General features: G+C 43.1%; 1 protein-coding gene across 14 annotated transcripts; it reads right to left on the minus strand.

Moving 5' to 3' along the window:
- Positions 1-478: 478 nt before the first annotated feature.
- Positions 479-16,304, minus strand: ZNF343 (zinc finger protein 343). Of its 14 annotated transcripts, none has more exons than XM_082428576.1 (7): positions 15,717-16,164; positions 14,919-15,038; positions 14,255-14,320; positions 9,010-9,275; positions 8,772-8,830; positions 5,810-5,936; positions 479-2,542 (listed from the first exon to the last, which is right to left on the minus strand). In XM_082428576.1, the coding sequence occupies exons 4-7, from the start codon at positions 9,125-9,127 to the stop codon at positions 2,433-2,435; spliced, it is 414 nt and encodes a 137-aa protein (XP_082284702.1). In that variant the 5' UTR covers positions 9,128-9,275; positions 14,255-14,320; positions 14,919-15,038; positions 15,717-16,164; the 3' UTR covers positions 479-2,432. The 14 variants fall into 14 exon arrangements, with proteins under 14 accessions (XP_082284702.1, XP_082284697.1, XP_082284693.1 ...); XM_082428571.1 differs by having other exon boundaries at positions 13,332-14,320; XM_082428567.1 differs by lacking the exons at positions 14,919-15,038; positions 15,717-16,164 and adding an exon at positions 16,216-16,304.
- Positions 16,305-22,736: the final 6,432 nt, after the last annotated feature.

Genomic DNA, 22,736 nt, shown 5'->3' on the forward strand with positions numbered 1-22,736 from the left:
AGTTTGGGCGTGGTTAAAGGACCTGACTCTGGAATCTGGAAGGAAAAACAATGCTTCAGTGGTAGAGAAGGATACAGCAGAGACCTGAAAAGAAACTAGAAGGAAGAGACAGAAGTCAGGGAAGGGAGCTTTCACAGAAGCCAAAGGGAGTGATCAGTCAGAAGAGGCAACCCAGCCCCCAGAGACCCGGGAAATTCCCTCCCTTCAGTGGGCATGTCTCCAGAACCTACATCATCCTCCCCATGCAACGAATCAGATCCTCCAATAAATCTACTAGGTTCATTGGGACTTATTTTTTCTCAAGGGTTGAATTCATGCAGAAATCCAGGTTGTGAAATTTAATTCCTTTCCAGACAGGTGAGTGACTAAGGCACATAGCCTGAGCTTATTGAACATTTTACGAGAACAGAAGGACATGAAAACATGGGAAAGAATAGGTGTTTGAAAATAAAACAAATTGATTATTCTTACTTAAATAAAGCCTTCTACTTTTTTATTCCATCTGATTACAAAAAGTGGAAAAAAACATGTTTATTAAGTTGTTACTGCCATCTTCACTCTCAAAAAGAGTATGGGGAGGGGTGGGGGTCAACACTTCTGAAACCCCCCCAGGTGAGTGAGGTAGTGATCTGTGAGGAGGGGTGTCAGAGTAAGGCTCCGCCCACAACCCCACCCACACAGGCCTCCCTGAGTGTCCTCGGCTGCACCAGAAGGTGTAACTTATTGCTAAAGCTTCCCAGTCTCTCTCCCTGCCTTGTAAAGCTTCTCCCCCAAAAGCTGTTCTCTGATGCATCCTGAGGTGTCCTTACCCATTCTCCCCGCACACACAGAGCTTCTATTCTGTATACTCTGGGGTTTGTTGAGGGACGACTTTTAGCCAAAGCCTCGTCCACACTCCTTGTGTGCTTATGATATCTTAGGGTGGATTCCCTGGAGAGACAATGAGACAGAGAATTGAGTGGCTTACCGGGGAAGGAGGACAGGACTGGGCAGAGGAAGAAGCTGACCTGCAATGTGTTTGAGATCATTCAGTCTCATGGGGACCTTGGGATCTGGGACGACCCTGTGGAGTTGTCCCAGCAGAGTCAACGGCTAGGGTTTTGTCTCCCCGTATCAATCAGTCGTTGGCCAGGAGGCATCCCTTGGGAAGTGCAGCTCCCTGTGGCTGAGAGCAAGTCTAGTGAGGAATTCATCTCTGCAGCCAGCAGCAGCAGTCTGGCTGGAGCAGCCCCACAGTATCCCCACATAAGGATTCTCCCTACAGTGTGTGAAGAAAGCTGACTGATCACAAGAGCCTTGCCCACACTCCCTGCAAACACACAGCTCCTCCCTGAGTGAGCCATCTGGAGCCCTCCTGTCAGTTCTTTTCCCAATGCCTGTCAGCACTCCCTGAACACACGATGCTTCTCCTGAGTCGGCCACTGGATGTTCCATAAATGCTGACTTGTTGCTAAAGCCTCCCCACAGTCCCTGCACACACAACACTTCCCACCTAAGTGCGTCCTCTTTGTGCACTGAGGGTTGACAGCTACCCACACTCTGCACGCATAAGGCTCCTTCCCTGAATGTGCCTCACTGCCTGATGAGGGTCAACACATCTCTGAAGCTTCACTCACACCCCACACACACATACAGACTACTCCCCGCACGTCTCTCTGGCGTAAGAAGAGGTTCGACTAATTGCTAAAGTCCTGCCCAGGACCCCTGCATACACAAGACTTCTCCTCTCAGTGTGTCCTCTTGTCTTATAAGACTTGACTTGTTGCTAAAGCCTCGCCCACACTCCCTGAAAACATAATACTTCACCCCTGAGTGTGTCCTCTGGTGCACAAGGAGGAGTGATTTCTGGCTAAAGCCCCACCCACACTCCTTGCACATGTAAGGCTTCTTCACTGAGTGTGTCCTCCGGTGACTAATAAGGGTTGACACCTGGCTGAAACCTCAGCCACACTCAATATACACATAAGGCTTCTCCACTGAATGTGTCCAAAGGTGTCTAATGAGGTTCGACTTATCTTTAAAGCCTCGCCCACACTCCCTGCAGACATAGGGCTTCTCCCCTAAGAGGATGGTCTGGTTTGTAATGCAGTTTGATTTGGGGCTACAGTCTAGTTCACATTCTTGACAGTTGACTGCTCCAGAGCTTGAGGTTTCTAATTCCTTCATTTCTTTGTCTGCTTGCACAGGGTTTACCCTTTGGGCTGCGCTGGGCTCTATTTCTACCACTGCGCTGCCTTCTCCAGGACTTGCTGACTGTTCTCAGGGTGGACTGGGCAATGCACGTAAGGACCGTCTCTCCTCTGTCCTCGAGCACCAGGGTCTGGAGTCACCTTCTCTCTCTTGGCCTTCTGTGTTTTCACTCCAGCAGCTGTGAGCAGAATACTGCTGCCCCCGATGCCCCAGGCCAGAATCCCCAAGGTGGAAGCGATTTTCTACACACACACACCCGGGAAGATCTGCAGCGTGTGTTGGCTGAGGAACTGCTGACAGAAAAAGGCCAGAAGGCAGGAAGAACAGGGGTAGATCTCTGGCTTTGGTTCTGCTGGAGAGAGAAGGTTTTCAGTTAGAGAAGCCCTAAGTAGGGCTGCTGGGCTGTTCTGCCTTGTCTTAGAACAGAGTGTCTTACTGCCACAACTGTAATTGACAATATACATACAACACAATTTGTTTCCCACCAATAATTCCACTTTACATTCCATTTCTACATATTCTACATCCACTCTACATTCCACTTCTACACATTCCATTTTCTATTGCAATCCAGAAAATCCATAACAAAAGCATCTTCTATATGTCAGTCAGACCAGGAACCTTTTTGCTCTGCAAGTAGCCTCAACTGCCCTTAGCCTTTTCCTCTGACTAAATCATCTAAGTCTATATCACATTGATATAGACTGTCCACAACTCTGTTCTACTTGGAGGTAACAGTCTCTATGACCTATGTGGAAATCTCTTTCATGACTTTTCTTATTACAAAATAGAAGACTGATATACAAAAAAAGTCACTAGTTCTGGAAGGCTTTCAAATGTAGGAAACAGTATATGAAACAGTTGTTAAAGAGACTGTATATGAAATAAATCTGAATTTCCAGTTGCCCACCCACAAACCAATACTAAAAATTTCTAAGTACTAGGTTCTCTACTAAAGTATTGTGGATTCAGCAGTGGACAGAAAGACATGCTCCATGATTTCAGGATTCTGGTACCTTGTGCCCAAACTAATCCCATTATAGTGACATCAGACGTGGCTATGGGATTTGCTTTGGCCAACAAAGGTTAGTGAAAAGTTAGTGCTTCTTGCAAACAAGTTTTAAGAGGCACAGTATGGTTCTATCATTGCTGTTTTCCCTCTTCCTTAAGAATCCCATGACCCAGATAGAGGCTGTTCCTTTTGCCTAGATCCCAGAGCCAACAGAGCTGACCAATAAACCTGTCTACCTGAACTGTAGACAGTAGATATTAAGTAAGAAATGAACATTTGCAAAGTTTGGGGTTGTTTGTTATCACAGCATTACCTAGCCTAAACTAACTGAAATATCTCCCCTATGAAAGCTTTAAAGATTATCTCAGGGAGTACCTTTGAAGAAGAGACATCATAACATGAATATGTGAAGAACTAGAGAAAGAGAGACTGGTTTAGGAGGAAAAATAGTATGATCTCAATTTTTGATAAGTCTGAGAATAAACTTGTCTTGTAACCAAATAGAAATATGAAGATAAAGCACAGGTGAGACAGTGACAAAGAAAATGGATTCATTATAATAGGTGATGGGTAAAATCGTTGAAGTTCACAAACTGTTCAAGGGTGTGAATACTGACATAGAAAAAAAGAGTATGCAACACAGTCCAAAGGAAAGAAAAAAGTAAGAGAAAAGCCCACAAGAGACATAAGAGGCAGGAGAACTGCAGGATATTGTGGTGCTGAGCAAGACAAAGGACACAACTTCAAGAAATGCAAGTGGGATCCCAGCATTCAATATCAAGACTAATCTGAACAAGGTGATTTTGACATTTTCCTCAGAACCCATTAAACACATTAACACAGAGAAGGAAGATAATATGACAAGAGAAAAATAAAAACAAAATCTAGTTAGATTGACTAGCTAAGGCCAAATCAAAACACACAGAACCAGATTGAAACAGATGAATCCACACTTAATTAGATGGAGCTCAAACTAGATGAAATCAGATCAAAACATGTCAAAGAAGATGAAAATGAAAAAAGTAAATCTGATTAATCCATATCAGGGAAATAGCTATGCCATTTAAGGAAACGCCTGAAGAAATTCCTGCCTAAAACTAGTTTGTGTCTCCAAAAATGTGATTTTTCTCTACCTGCTTTATCTAGAACTACAGGAACATCTAGAACCACACCATCCAATATGGCAGCCACCAGCTGTATGCTTCCTGAGCACTTCAAATGTGGCTGGTCTGAACAAAAATGTGTTCTAAGTATAAAATAACAACCAGATTTTGAACACTTAGTACAAAAATAAAGAGTAAAATATCTAATTAATTTTTATATTGATTATATGTTGACATGAAAGTATTTTGATATATTGGGTTAAATAAGATATTATTAAAATTAATTTCACCCATTTACTTCTACTTTTTCAAATGTGGTTACTAGGAAATTTAAAATTACCCACATGGCTCACATTATATTTCTACTGGACAGCACTGATTTAGAACAAGGGGCGGGAAAACCATGGCCCACAAGCTAAATCTGGCCCTCTATTTCTGCACAGTCTACAAGCTAAGAATGACTTTTAAATGTTTAAATAGTTGGAAAAAAATCAAAAGAACAATAATATTTCATGATACATAAAAATTACATGAAATCCAAAATACAGTGTCCACAAAAGTCTTACTAGAACACAGCTATGCTCATTCATTTACCTGTTGTCTATGGCTACTTTAGCCCTACAAGGGCAGAGTTGAGAGTGGTTACAGAAACCATATCACCCACAAAACCTAAAATAGTTACTTTCTGGTCCTTTACAGAAAAAGTTGGCCAACCCCTGATCCAGAGAAATATCACAATCAAAAGTATTTATCAACCTAGATTTAAAGAATCAATGTCAGTTTTTAAATAAATGAAAAAAATATGGCTTATGAAACTCAAAAGCCATACAAACTTTGATATTTAATGTTAACTTCTGCCTTAGAAGGCATTTCTCACTGCTCTCCCCTGTATACTGTGCCTCCACTGCAGTTCCTTATACCTGGCAGGCACCCCAATTCCTTAGGGCCTTAGCACCGAAAAGGTCCTCCACCTGAAATGCTCTTATCCTAGATACCTAGAGTTCTAACTCCCTTTGCTCAAATGTTACCTTCTTGGTGATTTCAAACATCCAATTTCAAAATTCAGCCAGCCACCCCCTCCCACTCAATACTCCTTTCTCCGGTTCTATCTTATTATTATTTTTTACTATGTAGTGCTTATCACCTTCTAACATACCATATTATAATATCCCTATATATGTAATAACCAAAAATGGAGTATAACCTTTAAAAATTGTGAATCACTACGTTGTACACCTGAAACTTATGTAATATTGTAAATCAACTATACCTCAATAAAAAAGAAAATAAAAATAAACATATGCAAAAATTTTTAAATAATAATAATGTCCCTGAATATGAAGCTTTTTGTTAGCTGTCTCCCTACAGTAGAAAGTAAGTCCCCATGGGCAGAGATTACCATTTCATTTACTAACATGTTCTAAGTGTCTAGAACATTTTCTGCCATATGGGAGGTGGTCAGTAAATCTCCACTGAATTAATGAAAGAAAGAACACTGCCTCACCCAACGAGAGCAGATTCCTATAATTCTCCAGCAACACTTCTCTGTATAGGTCCCTCTGCTCAGAGCTCAGTCTCTTCCATTCTGCCTCTGTGAAGACCACAGCCACATCCCTGAATGTAACTGGTACCTATAAACAAGCAATAAATTAAGGGACATACAGCAAGTCCCCATCAGTCCTCCCACTATGAGGAACATAGCTGGTGGCCCCAGAGAGTCTGGATATGCAAGAAGTTGATCTAATTCTTTTCAGGGTACGTGGTTCTCTGTACCAAGTTCTTCTGGGCATTATTACTGTGGCTTTGTGTTAAAATCTGAGGAGCACATAACTGATGCATAAAACTCATTCCTGGCCCTCGGAGGCTTTTGATTCCTTTGGAGAAACGATTTGTGAATCAATTTGAAAACCTAAAGCAGTGCTCAATGACCCTGAGGAATGGAGGAATTCTGAGATGAAGAGTAGAGGATGGGCTGGAGAAGAATAAAAGCATCATGTACACAAGGCTTGTGCTGGGCATTAGGGAATGGAAACAATTTAGAGGAGAAAATGAAAGAAAACTTCAACCACAGAGAAAAGCAGGAGTGAACAGATGGAGCCCGGAATAAGCATTTTTGAAGAGTTCAGGTTACTAAATGGGATCTGCAAAATCTGTCTTTGCCTGGTATTTTAGCAACCTTTTTAAAATAAAGCCCTTAATGCTTCACTCACCACGTACAGCAGTACAGGTGTACCTCATTTTACTGCACTTTGCTTTATTGCCCTTCATAGATATCAAGTTTTTTACAATTGAAGGATCGTGGCAACCCCGCGTCAAACAAGTCTATTGGTGCCATTTTTCCAACAGCATCTGCTCACCACGTGTCTCTGTGTCAGATTTTGGTAATTCTCACATTTCAAATGTTTTTATTATTATTATATTTGTTACAGTGACCTGTGATGAATGATCTTTGATGTTACTACTGCAGCTTGCTGAAGCCTCAGAGGATGGTTAGCATTTTTTAGCAATAAAGTTTTTTTTAAAGATTTTTTTGATGTGGACCATTTTTAAAGTCTTTATTGAATTTGTTACAATAATGCTTCTGTTTTATGTTTTTGGTTTTTTGGCTGTGAGGCATGTGGGATCTTAGCTCCCTGACCAGGGATCGAACCTGTACCCCCTGCACTGGAAGGCGAAGTCTTAACCACTGGACCTCCAGGATCCAATGAAGTATTTTTTAATTAAGGTATGTATATTGTTTTTTCACACATAATGCTATTGAACACATAATAGACTACAGTATAGTGTAAACATAACTTTTATATGCACTGAGAAACCAAAAATTTCGTGTGTCTCACTTTACTGTGATATTCACTGTACCATGGTGGTCTGGAACCAAACCCACAATATCTCCAAGTTCTGCCTATACTTCAATAAGCTTCCTGGAATGAAAGCAGGGCATTTAGCTCACTTTGCTTCCTAGCCCCAACCCCACTGGACATTCCCTAGGAGTATAACTTTGTGTCCACAGTGTATCAGTGAATGAACAACTCATAACCAATAGGGGAAGATGAATTTACAATCCAGTGAGATTATAATTTAACTCATAGACCTGAAAAGTTGTTTTCATTTTACAGACCAGGAAAATTTATTTAGGCTTTCTCTCATTCTTAAATTCATATATTCTTCCTTTCCCTTTCCCTCCTTCTCCCTCCCCTTATCTACATAATTTTTCTTTGAATATTGGACATTTTAGGTAAAATATTGTAGCAACTCTGGATACCGACCCTGCCCTCTTCCTAGGCTATTGTTGTGGTTGTCTGCTCATTCATTTGTTTTGAGACCTGTCTGGATTAGTTCAATGAAGGTTATTTCCCCTGAAGCAGTGGCTCCTCAGAGGGTGCAGCCTTGAGCAAACACACAGTCACCCAGACCGTCCCCCTCCTGACAGAGGGCTCTCTTTGTGTCTCTCCTTGACTTCCCCGTTAAGCTTCCAGCAGGTCTGCCTCTATTGGTATCACACCCGGCTGTTAGCCTCCACTATTGGTTGCTGATTGCTCTACTGTTTTCAACAATGTCCTGGAGTATAAATGGCTCCATAGTCTGATCCAATTAAAGTCAGATCCTTTTGCAGGGGTAATTTTGAGGCCAGTATTTGAGACTTACTCTGAGCCGTAGGAGAGCTCCTCTCAGCAATCTCTTTCCCTGCTTTCTCTGTTAAACTTCCAGCTGATCTGCCATGTCACTTGTTGCTATCACAGGCGTCTCAGTTTCCTCTTAATTGCTCACCACCAAAGTCTCCACTGTTTTCAACAACACCCTAAGACTTCAACTTCCCTACTCAGTTCCACGCAAAGCCAGTCCCCTTAGGGAGCGCTGCAGAGCTCTCTGTTCCTATGGCCTGCCTCTCACCAGGGCAGGACCTCTGCACCACTACTCAGAGGTGGCACAGGACCGGCAGACCACTTCGCTCAGTGTGACACTCCTGCTCTAACAGCGGGGCACTGGGCGGGGTTGGCAGCTCCTTTTCTTCTCAGCATGCTTCTCCTAGCACAGGATCTCTGTCTGCCCTATGAGCAAGATGGGGAGAAGGCAATAAGGTCCCTCCTGATTCTTGACCCCCTGTGCCTGAGACAGAGCTTCCATCCTACAAATAGGGTCTAGTGGAGATAGAAAACACCAGACTTCTTGGCCACACTTGCCTGCCACACCGAGCTGGGGGGAATAAGAATTGCTGGTGGCTTGCCCCTCTCAGGGAAAAAGACTGGGAACTGGGGGAAGAAAGTCCCATCTTCTCAGCTGTACCCATTTGGAGTACAGCTTCCGTTACACTAGGCTGAAGGGTGACCAGGAGGGAGCAGGTTGTGGGACAAATGCCACAGACTCTTGCTGATTTAGTAGATTTTCTTGAATAAATGTTTCACTACTTGCCACATGTCCTTAAGAGCACTTTTGAGAGACTTTAAATAAACGTAACCCCAACTCACCAGTATTTTGGACTTTCCCTCCTTTTCTTGAAGCCAGTCAGTCTTGTGAGAAGGCAAACCTAGAGAAGGAAAAAGAGGCTATGAGAAACTGTGGCTCCCATGGTGCTGCCAGAGCAGCTCCTCCGTGCCTTGTGAAGAGGAAGTCGCCCCTTTCCTCAGCTGTGATCACAAGGCATTCGCAGTAAACCTGGAGCCCTGCTCCCCCTCTTCACCTCGCTGGACCCTCAACAGCTCTCACCTTTTGCCTTATGATTCTGAGTCAGTGTCTTCACAGTTTCCATAACTCCCCTGTTCTCCAAAGGCAACATCTCCTCCCAGTTCTGCTCTCTCCAGGCAGAAGGATCAGGCAACGTCATGGCCCCAGAGTCAGCCCAGTGTTCGCCTTGAAATTCTGCCAGGAGGCCTGGTAGAAATTATTTCATCTCAAGATCAATTTCTGCTGCCTGGTGTGATTCCTCCAAAACTTACTTATAAAAGCCCAACTTGTTGCCATGCAGCCAGGACCTGTGGGACAGAGAAGCAATTTGACATTGCTGGGACCCTTACTGTGGGCCCTATGCCTGTGCCTCTTCAGCAGGGATCCTGTCCTCTCACACAATACACGTAGCGTCTCAGTCCACAAGGTTCCTTGCATTTTTTTCCCTCATTCCTTTCTAGCCTGTAGGCCCTTTGTGGTAGATATCATCATCATTCCCAATTATTTGTTTCTCTCTATAATTCTCTGCCCCTGACGTCAGGCTTGGTCTCATGACTTGCCCTGGACAAGGAAATGTGACTGAAAGTGACAGTGCCACTTGTAAGCACTGCATTATTCCACCATCTCTCATGTTCTGAGAACAGAGGAAAGGTAAACTTACTCAAAAAGAAAAAAAAACAGGGAGGTGTTTCCCTGGCAGTCCAGTGGTTAAGACTCCACACTTCCACTGCAGGGGGCTTAGGTTCAATCCCTGGTGGGGGAACTAAGATCCCGCAAGCCACACGGCATGGCCAAAAAAAACACACATAAAATCCAAAAGCCAGTAAGGAAGTGGTGGGTATATTTTATTACACATCAATTTAAAGGTTCAGTTTAACAAGGACCCCTTTAGGAAAGGTGGGGGGTGGGGAGCAGGGTTTAATATGTGTGTTTAATCTTTGATTGTCTTTTCATAAAAAATACTGCCGGATAAACAACAAGGTCCTACTGTATAGCATGGGAACTATATTCAAAATCCTGTGATAAACCATAATGGAAAAGAATATGAAAAAGAACAGATATATGTATAACTGAATCACTTTGCTGTATAGCAGAAATTAACACAACATTGTAAATCAACTGGACTTCAATAAAATTTTTTAAAAATACTAGAGGTGTACATAGAAAAATAATAAAACTGATTATCTATGGGAAATAAACCTATCTTTGTTTGCACTGTCATGACTGTATCCTAGACTCCAAAAGTCCAAATAAAAACTAGAAGTTGTAGCAGCTCATACAACTCAATATCAAAAAAAAACAACTCAATTAAAAAATGGGGGGACTTCCCTGGTGACGCAGTTGTTAAGAATCCGCCTGCCAATGCAGGGGATGTGGGTTCAAGCCCTGGTCCGGGAAGATCCCACATGCAGTGGAGCAACTAAGCCCGTGCGCCACAACTACTGAGCCTGCGCTCTACAGCCTGTGAGCCACAACTACTGAGCCCACGTGCCACAACTATTGAAGCCCATGCGCCTAGAGCCCGTGCTCTGCAACAAGAGGAGCCACTGCAATGAGAAGCCCACACACCGCAACGAAGAGTAGCCCCTGCTCTCCACAACTAGAAAAAGCCCACACACAGCAACGAAGACCCAACGCAGCCAAAAATTAATTAATTAATTAATTTTAAAAAAGAAAAAAGGGCAGAAATCTGCAGAGACATGGATGGACCGAGAGACTGTCACACAGAGTGAAGTCAGAAAGAGAAAAACAAATATCGTATAATATCACTTATATGTGGACTGTAGAAAAATGATAGAGATGAACTTATTTGCAAAGCAGAAATAGAGTCAAAGATGTAGATAACAAACTTACGGTTACCAAGCGGGGAAGGGAAGGTAGGTTGAATTGGGAGATTGAGATTGACATGTATAGACTACTATGTATAAAATAGATCACTAATGAGAACGTGCTGTATAGCACAGGGAACTCTACTCAATGCTCTGTGGTGACCTAGATGGGAAGGAAATCTGAAAAAGAGTGGATATATGTATACGTGTAACTGATTCACTTTGCTGTACAGCAGAAACTAACACAATATTGTAAAGCAACTATACTCTGATAAAAATTAATTTTTAAAAAAGGGAAGATGTTTAGTGAAGACTGATACACAGTATGGCACCTAGAGACCTCAAATTTTCAGTATACACAGAACATGGACGGGATAAGAAGCATTGCCACCAATGAATATACAATTCTGTTTTCCAACTTTTTACCAACACTAGGAATTATCTAACTTTTTAATCTTTGCTAATCGAATACATTAAAAATATCCATTTTTTGGAAGATAAAATAAAATAAAAATAAAAAATGAGCAGAAGATGTGAATAGACATTTTTCCAAAGAGGACATGAAGATGGCCAACAGCACATGAAAAGATGCTCAACATCACTAACCATCAGAGAAATGCAAATTAAAACTACAGTGAGATATCACCTCACACCTGTCAGAATGGCCATGATCAAAAAAAACACAAATAACAAATGTTGGTGAGAACTGTTGGTGGGAATGTAAATTGGTGCACCCACTGTGGAAAACAGCATGGAGGTTCCTCAAAAAACTAAAAATAGAAGTACTATATGATCCAGCAATTCCACTCTGGGTATATACCTAAAGAAAACAAAAACACTAATTCGAAAAGATACATGCACCCCAATGTTCACAGAAGCATTATTTACAACAGCCAAGATATGGAAACAACCTAAATGCCCATCAACAGATGAACGGATAAAGAAGACGTGGTATACATGTACTACAATGGAATATTACTCAGCCATAAAAAGAATGAAATTTTGCCATTTGCAACAACATGGATGGACCTGGAGGGTACTATGCTTAACGAAATAGGTCAGAGAGAGAAAGTTTGTACCCAACATCTCTTCATTTCCCTTATCTCCAGCCCCTGGCAATCACCACTGTACTCTCTGCTTCCCTGAGTTCAGCTTTTTAAAATTCCACATATAAGTAAGATCACACAGTATTTGTCTTTGTCTGTCTGACTTATTTTACTAAGCATAATACCCTCCAGGGAATATAGCCAACATTTTATAATAACTGTAATGGAGTATAATTTTTAAAAATTGTGGATAACTATGTTGTACACCTGAAACCTGTATAATATTGTAAATCAACTATACCTCAATAAAAAAAAAACTAGAAGTAGTAAGTTAATTTAAATTTAGCAAGGTGGCTGGACATGAGGGGTCAACATACAAACATCAATTGTATTTTTAAATACTAGTCAGAAACAACTGGAGAGTTACATTTTAAAAACATTTCCAAAAATATCAAGAACATAAAATATATAGGAATGAATTTGAAGAGATGTGCAAACATTCTACACTGAGAACTACAAAATGTTACTTTGAGAAATTAAAGACCTAAATAAACAGAGAGATATACCAAGTTTGTGGGCTGGAAAACTCAGTACTCTTGAGATGTCGATTCTAACCAAACTGATCTACGGATTCAACGCAATTCCAATCAAAATCCCACAAGACTTATTTTTGTTGAAAAAATCTAGCTGATTCAAAAAAATATTTGGAAATGAAAAGGACCTTGAATAGCTAAAATAACCCTGTAAAAGAAGACTTACGATAAATGGTTTCAAGACTTAGTATAGGGACTTCCCTGGTGGCACAGTAGTTAAGAATCCACCTGCCAATGCAGGGGACAGGGGTTCGATCCCTGGTCCGGGAAGATCCCACATGCCCCGGAGCAACTAAGCCCGTGCGCCACAACTTCTCAGCCTGCGCTCTAGAGCCCACGAGCCACAACTGCTGAGCCCGCATGCCACAACTACTGAAGCCCACGCACCCTAGAGCCCTTGCGCCACAACTACTGAAGGCCACGTGCCTACAGCCCATGCTCCGCAACAGGAGAAGCCACTGCGATGAGAAGCTCGCACACCACAACGAAGAGTAGCCCCTGCTCGCTGCAACTACAGAGAGCCCTTGTGCAGCAACACAGACCCACCGCAGCTAAAAATAAAATTTTTAAATTTTTTAAAAAAGAAATATAAAAGAACAGACTAACTATAAAGCTGAAGTTATCAAGACAGTGTGATGTTGATTAAATTAAATTAACGGAACAGAAGAGACTGTCCAGAAATAAACCCACACTTACACAGTCAATGATTTTCAACAAAGGCACCAAAGCAATACAATGGTAAAAGGAGAGTCGATTCAACAAATGGTGCTATAAACAAGTACTATGTAAAACCTCAAAACCTCAAACCATACACAAAAAAATACATCAAAATGGATCATAAACCTAAATGTAAAAGCTAAAACTTTAAGCTTCTAGGAAAAAAAATCATAGAATACCATCAAGACTTTGGTGTAGGCAAAGAATTCTGAAACAGGACACAAATTCCAGTTGTTGGAGGTGATGGTTACATGGGAGTACATATCTGTCAAAATTCATTGAAACATATACTTCAGATCTGTGTAGTTGGTTGTATGTAAATTATACCTCAGTTTTTTAAAAAAGGGTAAATTTAAGTCCTTCTCAGTTAAGGACACATAATGAAACATTTATAAGTGAAATGATATGATGTCTAGAATTAGCTTTAACATAATTCTGCAAAAAAAGCTGGGAGGCAGGGGTGGTATATGAAACCACCTTGAACATGAATTGATTATTGTTGATGCTAGACGATGGATTTATAGTTTCTATGTGAAAAGTTAACCACCAAAAAAAAGGCATTAATTATGTAATTTTGTTCTTATGTTTTTAACTTAGAAGAAAGCCCTCTGGCAGCAGTTACATGCTCCAAACATGTGTTGTAGAAACTAACAGTGCAACTCTTATCCGTCACATGTAACAAAGAGAGGAATCATATGTGAGCATAGGTTTGTTCTAATAAGTCAGTGCTGAGGGAATAAAATATTACAGAGATTGTAAAGCCCAGTGCCTGGCAGCACAGAACAACTCCCAATAAATGGTAGTTATCATCGTTTTTTATTTTACAACAGCTGACACAGTCTTGGGAATCCAGCAGCCAGGATGAAATGTTGCTAGGGCAAGGATGGTGGTAACCTGAATGAGAGCACTTGTCTGGGGTAATATTCCCTGTTAAAGGCCCCTGCCCTTAAATCAGCCCTGGTATCCTACAGAAACAAGCAGGTCCTCTGAGCCTGAAATGGGACATTGCAGGGCACAAAACGTCAGGATGAGCAAAGGAAATCTGCCCAAGGTCTGGAGAACAGAAGACACTGCATAAACATGGAAGGTGAGTGGTATCCACCTGCAAGAAGTCCTCTCGTTCTCTATACAGTCCTCTCTGGGCAGGCAGGGATGTGAGAAGGTGAACCTGAGGATGAAACAGGCAGTGTGAGCTTCAGGACTGTCTCTTGGCCCCCAGATACCAAGCTAAAAATCCCCAAGCTTAAAATGAGGGGTGTTCCTCTTCTTTAAAAAAAAAAAAAAAAAAACAACCTCAGATCTGTTAAAGAAGAATGTAGACAGCTTCCTGGAGACAGAGTCATGTGTGGGCATCAAAATACAGCCTATCCTGATATGCTATTAAATAGGAAAATCATCTTTTGTTACTAATTAACACTTACTAAACTCTTACTATACAGCACAGACAATCCCAGGCACTGTACAACTTTTGTCTCCCAAAGGCCCGGAGTTAGGTCTTCTGATAAACTGAGGTGACAGAGCTAGAAAGTGCCTAGATTTGACCTCTAGCTGTGGAGTGCCATAGCCTTAGCCTATTGGGTGAGTTGTAGTATCAGTGATGGTCAACCCCTACCAGCTGTGACAGTTCTCAAAGCATATCCACAGACATGTTGAGGGGATGTATATGAAACAGGATTGTCTGTGAATTAATGAATGTTGAATCTGGTGATATGTCCATGTGAGTTTACTGTACTATTCTACTGCATGGGTTTAAAACTTGACCTTACCCAAAAATTAAAGTCCTGATACCTGGGCTTCACCAGATCCCAGAAGTGATTTGGACAGTTGGCCAGCAGCCCTCAGAGGTCCCCACACTACCTAATCTGGGTAAGTCCCAAACTAGAGGTCTGAACCCCAACACATGAGGGAAAAGCATTCAAAGAGAGGGAGAATTAGCCAAACAAGCCACTTACATTACAACCAAATCTGGGATCTTTGTCATAAAGCAGAGTGGGCCCCGGGATGAGGACAAACGCTGGAACAAGAGATCCCAGAGAAGCAGACCTGCCTGCACTAAAAAAACTGCCTAGATGCAGGCCCCAGCGGTGCAGTGCACCATCACTGCAGGATGTCTGCCTCAGGCCCAAAACCTCCCCATTTTCTAAAAACCCCAGGAACTCCAGACCCAAGACACTCCACCACCCCTTACGGATGTTTTGCCCACGTCGAACTCACCTCCACCCACCCCCAACAAGCCAACGCACAGCAGGGCCTGAGATGCTCTCTCCTCCACCCCACCTCCGCCCAATCACCATTGGGTCATATTCAGCCCCATCAAAAACAAAACTTGACATTCACGATCAGTCCTGGGTTCCCACAACCATTCAGTGATGCGGGACCCACGTAAGTGCTCCCATGCCAAACAACACCCAGGAACACATGGCCCAAGCCGCGCCCCCAGCCCGCATCACAGGGGATGTCTATTTGGCCCTGGCTGAACACACCCCTACACCCCAAATAAACGCCGGGGATGCGCACTGGAGCTGCCCCCTACTCGGAAATTGTTTGACCCAGAATATACCCACCCCCTTTCCAAGAAAGAAATGTGAGTTCCAGGTCTCTCGCCCCGGCCGAGGAGTGAAGGTCCGCGTAACGCCCCGCAACTCAGGGATTCGTAGCTGGTAGGAGTCACCCCATTTCCCCGCCACAAACGCGCACCTCGTGCCGCGCCCCCTCCTCCAAGCACGAAACCGCCCGAACCCGCCGGCCTGGGCCGCCGCACTCCCCCAGCAGCCGCACTCCTCCCCAGCTCCCAACCCTAGGCCCTGCCCGGCCTATCCCCACCCTCCTGCACCAGGGGAGAGACACCGTGGGGCCACGGGCCCAGCCGGCCTCGCTCTCCAGAGAGGACGGGACCGCTCACCCCGCCCTCGGCCGCTCAACTACACCAGAACTACAGTTCCCAGAATCCTCGCGGACTCCCTTCCCGCTGGCCGTCCCAGGAGCCGCTTGTGGACCGCGCGGTTAATTTACCACGACAGTGGCTATGTAGTGACAGCCTACCCGTCTCTGTTTATAAAATACCCATGCATAAACAGGTAGTGGTTCCCAAATGAAATCTCTGTTCCCTCCGCCTGTTCGCTTGAAAGACTCCCCAGAAGCCTCTGCGGCCGCTTCCGTGACGGCTTCCAGGTTCCCACCCAGGCGCTCAGGGTCACCCGGCAAAGGCATTTCCGGTTGGCTTGTGGAGGGTCCGGCTTCCGGCTGCAGGCATCTCAGGTGGTTTTTTTCTCTCGTTACCAGGCTAAATTCCCTGGGCTTAGGCTCTAAAATATGCATGCCGCCTTCCGCGAGCACCATCTAAGTTTGGCTCCGTGCTGTCCGCGCACCCCTGTGTTCATTGCCATTTTACTTGTGGGGGGCGGGGGGCGGGGGGTTGGCGGTTGGAAAACGGACTGCGGAGGTAAAGCGGACTCCCAAAGTCTCTGTTGATCCTTACACTCAACTCCGGCGTTCTCCTTGCCGTGTAGTCACTTTCCCCTCGTCCAGGTCCTCAGGGTTAGTGACAAGCTCACATTCAGTTCCTAGAGGATGGACGTGATCTCGGGTGGCCTCGGCCTGTGGTGGTTTGAAGCAGCATCTCAGTTCCCAGACCAGAGATTGAAGCCGCGCCCTGTGGCATTGAGAGCATGGAATCCTAACCGCTAGACCACGAGGGCCAGTGGCTAGTGACAAGGCCCTGGGTCGTCTGCTTTGTAGAAATGGATTTCAGCAAAGAGATGGAAAGTAGTGAAACAAGTAAAGTGTTTATTAGGAGGAAAAAAAGTACATGTGGATAGACACACAGGGGTGGGCTCAGAGAAAGAGTAGCACCTTTGGGGTAGTTTAAATCACTTACGTGGGGCATTTCTTCTGGGTTTCCTCTGGCCCATCGTCTTGCTTTGCCTGGCTCTGAGTCCACATTTGATCTGACTCAGGGCCCCCCACTTTGGGCAGTTGTGTGTCTTTTAGCCAAAATAGATTACAGCCCTAGGGTTTCTGGAAAGAAGAACATATTATGGTCTGGCACCCCCTCCATTCTCTGACCGCTGAGGAACCTTTCTGTGCACGTGTAGTTTGGGAGGTCTCCTTGACCTCAAGAATGAGAAATATGTGTTCTCTTTATCTTTTATCCAAGCAGCACTCAGCTTCTCCTTGCTCCTGCCATTATCTTTATCTTGGAGTGTCTGTCCACAGGGGAAGGATTCCAGCTGCTCAGCCTGGGGCCCATCTATCGCCTGCCTCAGAAACCTCACTCAGGCTGGAGTCTGGCTCTTTGGCTTTTTACCAAAGATCCTGGTTAAGGGCTAAGCTGGTACCTTCAACTGGCAACACGCCAATTGGGATTCGGCAAAGCAGACCAAGTTCAATTCATAGGAAGAGCGTTTAAATTGTAATGGTAACTGAAAATTAGCTTTCACTGTTACCATGTCCTTGAGAAACCTATTTGTAAATCATGTGCCCCTTTGATATGTATGTAAATCTTTTTAAAAGCTAAGAAGTATGTTGTTTTTCTTAAAGGCCTGGCAGCCATCTCGGAAATAAACCATTAAGGAAGATATTGCCCTATCTTCCCGTCATGTGGGAATTTAGCTTCAATGCGTAGCTCAAAACTATAACTATCTCCTTGTCATAGAGTTAGAAGTTGTTTTTTTTTTCTTTCAAATAAAAATAATTAGTGTTCTCAGAGGGACAGCAGTGAGCAATGTCTTGAAGCAGGATCTTACTTCCCTGCCCAGGAATTGAACCTGAGCAGCCTGGATGGAAACCTGGAGTCCTAGCTGCTAGCCCACCAGGGGCTAGAGGCTGGAAGCAAAGTTGCCCTGGCTCTTGCCCCGTTGTAACAAGAATGTTTCAAGGAGGCAAAAACTGTAAAAACGGGTACAAGTTTATTATTAGAAGCACAGCACAGGACTTCCCTGGTGGCACAGCGGTTAAGAATCCGCCTGCCAATGCAGGGGACATGGGTTTGAGCCCTGGTCTGGGAAGATCCCACATGCCAGGGAGCAACTAAGCCTGTGCACCACACTACTGAGCCTGTGCTCTAGAGCCCTTGAGCCACAACTACTGAGCCCATGTGCCACAACTACTGAAGCTCACGCACCTATAGCCCACGCACCGTGACGAAGAGTAGCCCCCGCTCATCACAACTAGAGAAAGCCCGCATGAAGCAACGAAGACCCAACACAGCCAAAAATAAATAAATAAATAAATTTATTTTTAAAAAAAGCACAACACATGGGAGAGCTCACAGGAAACAGTTTATTTATTTAAGACAGAAGCAAGGCAGAAATACACACCTGAAGAGAAAGGGTGTGGGCACCCTCCCTAATGAGGAGGAGTGCAGTAAAGAGGTGGTTAAATCATTTATACAGGGCAGTTCTTCTGGGTCTTTGTTTTCCTCTGGCCAATTATCTTGCTTCTTTTCCCACATCTGACCTGCCCTAAGACCTTCCCCAAATATGTGTGTGCCTCCTTTTGCCAAGATGGATTCCAGCACAAAGGCTAGTAGGAGGTCTGACAACACCTATTATGTGATGACACCCCCTCCATTTTTGACCTTCCTGCACATGTACAGTTGGTGAGGTTTCCTTGACCTCAGAGTGGTTGTCTTATCTCTTTACTCTAGCAGAGCTCAGCTCCTGCCACTAACTTTGTCCTTGGAGTGTCTACGGAAAACAAAACTCCAATTTACTCCACTTGACAAATTCCAGCTGCTCAGCCCAGGGACCCATCTATCTCCTACCTCATCGGCACAGGTGGCTACCCCCAATTACCAGGTGAATTTAGTATGAACTGTGAAAAAAAATGTACAGTAAACAAAGTTGTCAAATCCTCTTATAAGAGGACAAATTACCATTAACCTTGAGAACATGTTTGTAATGGGTTGTATCCACTCAACTATATAAAAATTGGGATTTCTCTCTTTGCAGTCTCAGAAGATTGCCTATGATGCATTTCACAGTCTGGTTTAACACTTATTCAATAATAAAACTGTTTTCTTTCTTTTCTACATTTGCGGAGAGAACTATCTGGGTTGGCAGGCAATTTTATTCTTAATTTTCTCCAACACCATCTCTTCTTCCACCCTCTCATTTCTCTTCACTTTCCAGACATTATTACTAAACTCAGGGCCAGGGCTTACCACTCGAAAATCAATACCCTAGAGGCAAGTGTTTGTAGAAACAGAAAACGTTGCTTTTAATTAGAAAGCTGGCAATGTGGGGAGAAGGTGGACTCATCCCAAAACCACCTCCAAAGATTCTGCTTGGCCGTGAAAGTTTTCAAAGGGAAAAGGGGAAATAATCTCAGTTAATCATTGAGATAGGGGATCAAACTGTCACCATCTCCCACTGCATGCAGACTTGTCAACTCCTCCTGATCTTTCTTTAGATGTTATCTTGTTCAAACAGTTTGTTTGCAAGATTGCTAAAGGGGAAGCTAGGGAAGAGATCTGGTCATCTGTTAATTACTTATTCTTCATTTCTACTTCTTTGATCTATGGAAAGAACCAACAGTTTAGGCAAGGCATTTTGTGATCAAAAGATTTGAAAGGTGTGCTTGGGCCAGAGGTGAGTAGAGCATGCGGTGCCTGGTTTAAGGTTACTTACAATATAACTTTGCTAAAGTGACAAGACAAAAAGGGCCTCCTGCAAAGAGCTCTTTCCTGTAAACATCTCCTTCCTGCCAAAAGCTGCTTACAGTATCAGCCTTGTAAGACTTATAAGGCTTAGTTCCAGATGAAAGGTAAGGGCACAAAGCAGAAGTCCAATGTCCAAGTCTAAGTTCAGATATTAAATCCTGCATAAACCAGGCTACCAGGCTGAATGAAGCTTGATTTCATTTGTACTTTCAACTAACTGTGCTCTAACTCACCCTAATCAGATACCATTGAGAAGAATACATCTGAACTTGCATAGTCCTAACGATAAATAGGAAGCTTCATTTGTAATGTACGAGTGGTATTGAACTTGACTTCACATAAAATGTCTTGATTTGCTCTCCCCATAAAAAGTTAGCTTTGGGAAGTGTGGTAGTTAATTTTATGTGTCAACTTGGAGGGTGTTTTTGGATGAGATTAACATTTAAATTAGTGAACTTTGAGTAAGCAGATTGCCTTCCATAATGTGGGTGGGCCTCATCCAATCAGTGGAAGGCCCGGCCTCCCAGAGCAAGAGGAAAATCTCCAGCAGACTGCCTTCAGACTGGAACTGCACCATTGGCTCTTCTGGGTCTCTAGCCAGCCCGCCCACACTGCAGGTTTTGGACTTGCCAGCCTCCATAATTGTGTGAGCCTATTTCTTACAATAAACCTCCATCTATACAAATACATACACACACAAGCACATACACATACACATACACACACACTATTGGTTCTATTTCTCTGGAGAACTCAGACTAATACAGGAAGAATGATAGATTCTGAGCTTGTTTGACATAAAGAGCTTAGTTTCATCTAAACATGCTCTAACTCATAGTGAGATATTTCATTTCAAATGTTCCTGAACGTGAACCTTAGTTGAAGGTTTTTCTGCCTGTTTTCAACGAACTACTTAGTTTCAGACAGATTTTTATCTAAATCACCATAGGAACTTATCTTAGATATGAATGTATGATTCTGACATTGTTGTCACTTAAGCTGCTTACATTCATCCTAATTTGTTGTAAGTCACAAAAACAAGGAAATTAAGAGAACAACATGTAACTGTGAGCTTATTTTCTCTAAAGCTTGCTTAGATTCATGTAATTTGGCTGTAAATCATTTATATTTGCACTATCTCACCATTTCACACTTCAGAAGAGAGGAATATCTGGTTCTTTGCTTGTATACAAATATACTGCTTGGTTGCACAGTTTCATCTATATTTCCACTAACTTAACATTATAAGTTAAGTGCTTTTGAGGACTAAGTCTGCCTCTGAACTAGGTTTCACTAATACTGCTTAGATGCACATTACTCTAATGTAATTTGAGATTGTGTGTTTGTGTCATATCATATATGTATTTCTGAGCTAGTTTATATATATATATATATAATTTATATATCACTTATGAAGCTTATAAATTTCATTTATAATGGATGAGTGATTTTGAGCTTGATTCCACATGCACTAGCTAATTTATTTTTTTAATTTTAAAAAAAATATTTATTTATTCATTTATTTTAGTTGTGCCAGGTCTTAGTTGTGGCATGTGGGATCTTAGTTGCGGCATGCAGACTTCTTAGTTGCAGCATACGTGCAGGATCTAGTTCCCCAACCTGGGATCGAACCTAGGCCCCCTGCATTGTGAGCACAGAGCCTTACCCACCAGGGAAGTCCCTACACTGGCTAATTTAGACCAGCTACACTCTAACTCCTTAAGAAGTTACCGTTTCTCTTGAGAACAATGTCTGAGTCTCAGCTTGTTTTTATTAATATGCTGCTTAATTTTGACTAAATACACTCTAACTCACTTTAAGGAGAAGGGGACTCAGCAGGAGACCCAGCTGGGAAGATTGCGGGTTGGCTCTGGTTAGGGGGACATACGTAGCCTCTGAAGCAAAATATAGGGGAATCACTGGCAGCACAAGTTGGCACTTAGACTCTGGATCTGAAATGGAGACTCAGCCTCTGGAAGAGGGATTGGGACTTAGGCTCTGGAGCCAGCAGTGGGTTCTCATCCTCTGGAAAGAAAGCAGGGGCACGGCCTCTCATGTGAGAGGTAGGTACTGCCTATGGAGCCAAAATCCAGACTCAGCCTCTAGAGAGGGGAGTGTGGACCTAACCTTTGAGGAGAGCTCTGAAGACTTACCTTTTGGATCGAGAAGCAGAGACTTAGACTCCAGTGAGGGAAGCAGGATGTAGTCTCTGTGGCACCAGGTGACTGCTGCAGCCAAAACTGGGACCCATCAGCCTCTGTAAGGGGTCATGTGGACCTAGCCAATGGGGTGTGTGGTGGAAACTTAGCCTCTGGTTGGAGAAGTGGGGTCTTTAGCTTCTGGTGTGAGGAGTGGGGTCTTAGCCTCTGAAATGGGAGATTAGGACTTAGTTTCTGGAGCCGAAATATGGACTCAGCCTCTGGAGGGGGAAGTAGGGACATAGTCACTGGTGGTCTCAGTCAAATCAGCTTCGGTCTGTCATGAGGAAAAGAGGGGTCTTTGTGCCAGGCCTGAGGAGCTCCCCCTAGCGATTGAGGAAACTGGGAAATTTTGAGATGAATGTGTTTTCTGAGCTTGTTTGCATATGTAAAATTTACAAAGTACTTCTGAAGCTGTTTGAAATGAATGAATGATTTCGAGATTGATTTCACATAAACTCTTAAATACACTCTAAGTTACCCTAAGAAGGTCCTTTTGGGAACACTTGAGTCTGTATTTGTTTTAATATCAACTGTTACATATGAATATCTCTAACGAGGAATAAGAAGTTTCATTTGAAATGAAAGAGTGATTTTGAGCTTGATTTCACCTAAAATGCTTAGTATTAACTATATTTATTCTAATTCCTCACAAGTAAATTAAAGAATAATGACATATTCCCTAATACTGCTTAGATTTATCTAAATTGGTTCTAACTCATTCT

The sequence above is a fragment of the Balaenoptera physalus genome, assembly GCF_965194825.1.
Source record: "Balaenoptera physalus genome assembly, chromosome: 16".
NCBI lineage: Eukaryota > Metazoa > Chordata > Mammalia > Artiodactyla > Balaenopteridae > Balaenoptera > Balaenoptera physalus.